This window comes from Lissotriton helveticus, chromosome 1_1 (assembly GCF_964261635.1).
Source record: "Lissotriton helveticus chromosome 1_1, aLisHel1.1, whole genome shotgun sequence".
Taxonomy (NCBI): domain Eukaryota; kingdom Metazoa; phylum Chordata; class Amphibia; order Caudata; family Salamandridae; genus Lissotriton; species Lissotriton helveticus.
This window is the reverse complement of record NC_136057.1, coordinates 242339639-242344450: the sequence shown is the minus strand read 5'-3', so window position 1 is coordinate 242344450 and position 4812 is coordinate 242339639. Positions and strand designations below refer to the sequence as shown.

At 37.3% G+C, this 4812-nt stretch overlaps 1 protein-coding gene across 1 annotated transcript; it reads left to right on the top strand.

Annotated features, from left to right (window-relative positions):
- Window positions 1–939, top strand: LOC144761482 (olfactory receptor 5AP2-like). Its single transcript, XM_078646823.1, has one exon. It carries the CDS (start codon window positions 1–3, stop codon window positions 937–939), a length of 939 nt encoding a protein of 312 aa, XP_078502949.1.
- The last annotated feature ends 3873 nt before the right edge of the window (window positions 940–4812 follow it).

Below are 4812 nucleotides of genomic sequence, written 5' to 3'. Positions count from 1 at the left end.
ATGCCAACAGTCAACAGCACCTGCGTGATGGAGTTCATTCTTTTAGGACTTAGAGAATACCCAGTACTGCAGGTTCCTCTGTTCTATTTCTTCCTCCTGGTCTATAGCATTACCCTTTTTGGCAATATTGGGATAATGGCATTGATCTTAATGAACCATAACCTTCACAGCCCCATATACTTCTTGCTCTGTAGTTTGGCCTTTGTAGACATCTCTTTTTCCTCTGTCGCTGTCCCAAACATGTTGGTCAACTTCCTATGGATGGGGAAGAAAATGAATTTTTCAGAGTGTGCAATACAAATGTTTTTATCGATTGTAGTTGGAACTGCAGATGTTTTTGTGATGGCTTTGGTGGCCTACGATTGGTACACAGCTATCTGTAATCCCTTGCTCTATCCTGTCATAATGAACAAAAGAACCTGTCTCTATCTTCTTGTTGGCATAGGTGTAATTGCGATAATTAATTCGCCTTCACATTCTGTTTTCACCTTTACGCTGCCCTTTTGCAAGGACAATAAGATCAGTCATTTCTTCTGTGATGTCCCTGCACTCTTGAAGCTCGCCTGCTCCGATACCACCATCAATGAAGTGGTGCTAATTTCAATGGCAGGTAGACTCATAGTGATATCTCTAATCATCGTCCTTATATCATACGTCTATATAGTATCTGCCATTCTAGGGATAAGTTCCTCAGAGGGGAGGAAGAAGACCGTCTCCACTTGTTCCTCTCATTTTGTCTGTGTCACATTATTTTATGGCACACTTGTTTATATGTACGCCAAGCCCAGTGCAAGTCACTCAATGGCCAATGACAATGTGGCATCCGTCTTCTATATGGTAATAATTCCTATGCTTAACCCACTAATTTACAGCTTTAGAAACCAGGAGATAAAGCAAGCCCTGAGGAAAGGGTTAGGAAAGACCAGTGCCTCTAAATAGAGAAAAAGCATCAACATGTTCTTGTGTTCTTTTACATCCGATTTCAACGCGAATTTTACTCAGGTACCTCCATTCTGGGACTTCCATTTGGACCTCTTACTTATTTTTTGTGAGTTTTGTTTGTATCTGGCGACACATAATGGCAACATTATTGAGCACAAACATATTCTCATTCTACAAATAAGTAGACATCAACCTGTCAGACCATTCTGACTTCAAGTCTTTTGCTTCCAAATGTAACACAGAAATAAAAAGCAGCGTTCTGCTACTTTACTGCAACCTAGCATATGCACAAGCCTATTAAAATGTACAACACTTTTGCATGGTTGCCGACTTGTCTATATCTCTGTATTTGATCAGACACGATATAAAAGAGTTTCCACATGTTATTGTGCCCTTTACATGTAAATATAACCAGCGGTGTCACCCATAGGTATGGCTTTAATGTGCTAACTCATGAAAACAGGTACACACACCTTTACTTTGTGTTTGTTTGACATGCAACCGCATTTATTGAGTTTAACTATGATAATTAGCTCTCTCTTTGTAAGAGGCATTTGTGGCAGTATGCTGTCCTTGGAATTATCCTTGGAATTGTCGTTTTGTAAAGGTGCTCTTCTCTAGATTTAGGGTTTATTTGAGAGTGTGCTCCTAGTAGTAGGTGTGTAGATGCTCTTGTTTGAGGTGGTTCAGCTGGGTGGGACTGTTCTCAGAGCTTTCTTTGTGGTAGGCAATGCTTATCTCAGCTGTCTATCTAGAGATGTTGGGGCATATTATCAAGCCCAATTTCGCTGCTTTAGCGGCTGTTTTTGGCCGAAAAGCAGGGATTTAAATATCGCTCTATCATCAAGGACACTCTAACACATGTTTCCTTGAGTTAGAAGCCGTCTTTTCTCCATTTTGCATGTCAGCGATTATTATTGCTAATGACATGCAAAGTGGGCCTCCCTCACAGAACAAAATGGGTAAACATCGCAAAAACTGCATCGCAATATTTACAAGGATGCCCTAGACCCGTGAATCGATGATCAAAGTTGCGCTAAGGCCCCTTTATTGCAGGATTTTAACTCATGCTATTTATCTGACTTAGCCATCTGTAACATGGGAGGTAGATCTCAGGGCTAAGTCCCCACCTGCCTATTGTCAATGTTAACATTATCGCAGGACATTTTTTGCTGCTTTTCTCACGCTAATGCATGTTATCACCCTCTATCGCCGGATTTCACATCGCCTGGGTGAAAATCGTTAATAATACTTCGCTAACCCGGTGCTGAAATCCAGCGATAGAGGGCGATAATGAAAATCGTGCTATGCGTGAGTTGCGATAATTATTGCATGTGCTTGATAATATGGGCCGTAGTTTCATTAGGGTGCGTATGTACTGGCAGGAGGTGTCATTGTTGGACTGCACTGTTCTCTGGGTTTGCTGTGCCAGGTCCCTCTCCGTGAGGGATCTATGACATAATATCGACAGACAGAATATCTACATACAAAAATATGGACACAAAAATATCGAAATCAAAAATATCGGAGTTGTATCTTCATAAAGGTAAGTACAAAAATATCGAAAAATTAATATCGTAGTACAAAAATATCGAAATTAAAAATATCGTTTCTTTAAATGTATTAATAATAATGTAAAAATAATTTAAAAATACATATAATTTTACAAATATTAAATAAAAACATTAAAACATATTAAAAAAATTATAACCAATACATATACATTTAAAATAAATTAAAAACTCTACATATAAATTAATATATATACGTACTCCACATATTGCAACAGTAGGAAAATCGTTGGATAGCGTAGGGGTAAAAATTATTATTCCCACTCCAGAGAGTGCAACAGTAGGGAAAGCGTTGGATAGCATAGGGGTAAAAATTACTATTCCCATTCCAGAGAGTGCAACAGTAGGGAAAGCGTTGGATTGCGTAGGGGTAAAAAATACTATTCCCACTCCAGAGGGTGCAACAGTAGGGAAAGCGTTGAATAGCGTAGGGGTAAAAATTACTATTCCCACTCCAGAGGGTGCAACAGTAGGGAAAGCGTTGGATAGCGTGGGGTAAAATGTACTATTCCCACTCCAGAGAGTGCAACAGTAGGGAAAGTGTTGGATTGCGTAGGGGTAAAAATTACTATTCCCACTCCAGAGGGTGCAACAGTAGGGAAAGCTTTGGATAGCGTAGAGGTAAAAATTACTATTCCCACTCCAGAGGGTGCAACAGTAGGGAAAGCATTGGATAGCGTAGGGGTAAAAATTACTATTCCCACTCCAGAGGGTGCAACAGTAGGGAAAGCGTTGGATAGCGTTGGGGTAAAAATTACTATTCCCACTGCAGAGAGTGCAACAGTAGGGAAAGCGTTGGATAGCGTAGGGGTTTACATTACTATTCCCACGCCAGAGGGTGCAACAGTAGGGAAAGCGTTGGATAGCATGGGGGTAAAAATTACTTCCCACACTACTCCCCCTTTAACACACAACATAGTACACATACAAAAAAACACAATTAATATAAATTTCAATTAATCTATTAATAACAATTAATATTACTAAATTGATGTAATTATAAATGAACTAATTAACACATTTTAATTACTAATTAATTAACAATAAATACCAATAAATAAATACAATCTCTTTAATTAATTACATTTAATTATATCACACCCTATCCCCCATAAACACACAAACCACTACACATAAATAAATCACATCATTTAATCACGTAATAATTATTAATGACCAATTAATTATTAATTAACAATAACAAAAATGTAAATATATTAGCACATTAACTCTAATTAATTTAATTAAATAATTAATATTATTTAATTACCAATAAATTATTAATTTTAACAAAAAATTAAATATATTAGCACATTAACCCCAATTAATTTAATTTACTAATTAATATTATTTAATTACCAATTAATTAATTAACAATAACAAAAAAGTATATATTAAAACATTAACTCTAATTAATGTAATTAACTAATTAATATTAATTAACTACCAATTAATTATTAATTAAAAATATTTAGAAAAATATATTAATTAATTAATTATTATTAAATTACTTCCCACCCTATTCCCCTATAAACCCACAACCCGCTCTGATACTAAAAGGCAAAATGTAAACAAAATTACTATTTTTCAAACATACATAACAAAACATATTTAACAAACATATAAAGAACATAATAAAATACATAACACTAAACAAAATTTCGATATTAGTAAATTTCGATATTAGTAACATACATACCTTAAAAAAACGATATTCTGTCTGTCGATATTTTGGACATCGATATTCTATACCATCGAAATTAAAACATCAATATTATTGTATATCGATATTTTAATTTCGATATTTTGTCTCACTACCCTCCGTGAGAAAGACAAATATGCATTATATTTTTGTTTTCTGATATGAAATGTATAAGCAGAAAAAAATTCACTTCAGAAGGACACAGAGCAGTGGTAGTTCCTCAGCACTGAATCGGGGAGTCGGGAGAGCCAGGCACTTCCGGATGGTCGGTTAGCGTTCTATTTGCTGTACACGTAGCTATTTACTAAGATGCCCCTGCGACCTGCGACTTCTCAGCGGATGCGTGCAGCAGATGCGTGCCGCTGGCGGGCCGAAGGTGCGCCAAAGGCAAGCCCGTCTGTGCCCGTCCACGGCCGGACAGGGCCCGGGGCCGGAACCCCTGTTCGCGGCAAAATAAAATACCAGTATGGATCCCAAGAACTACATGATTTGCGCCCCCACATTAAGGACTGCTGCAAGCACAGTATTGCGGGTGGCAGCATAAGAGGGGTTTGCAGATTCTGCTCATTTACTCTTGGAGGAAGGAGGGAGGTTGAG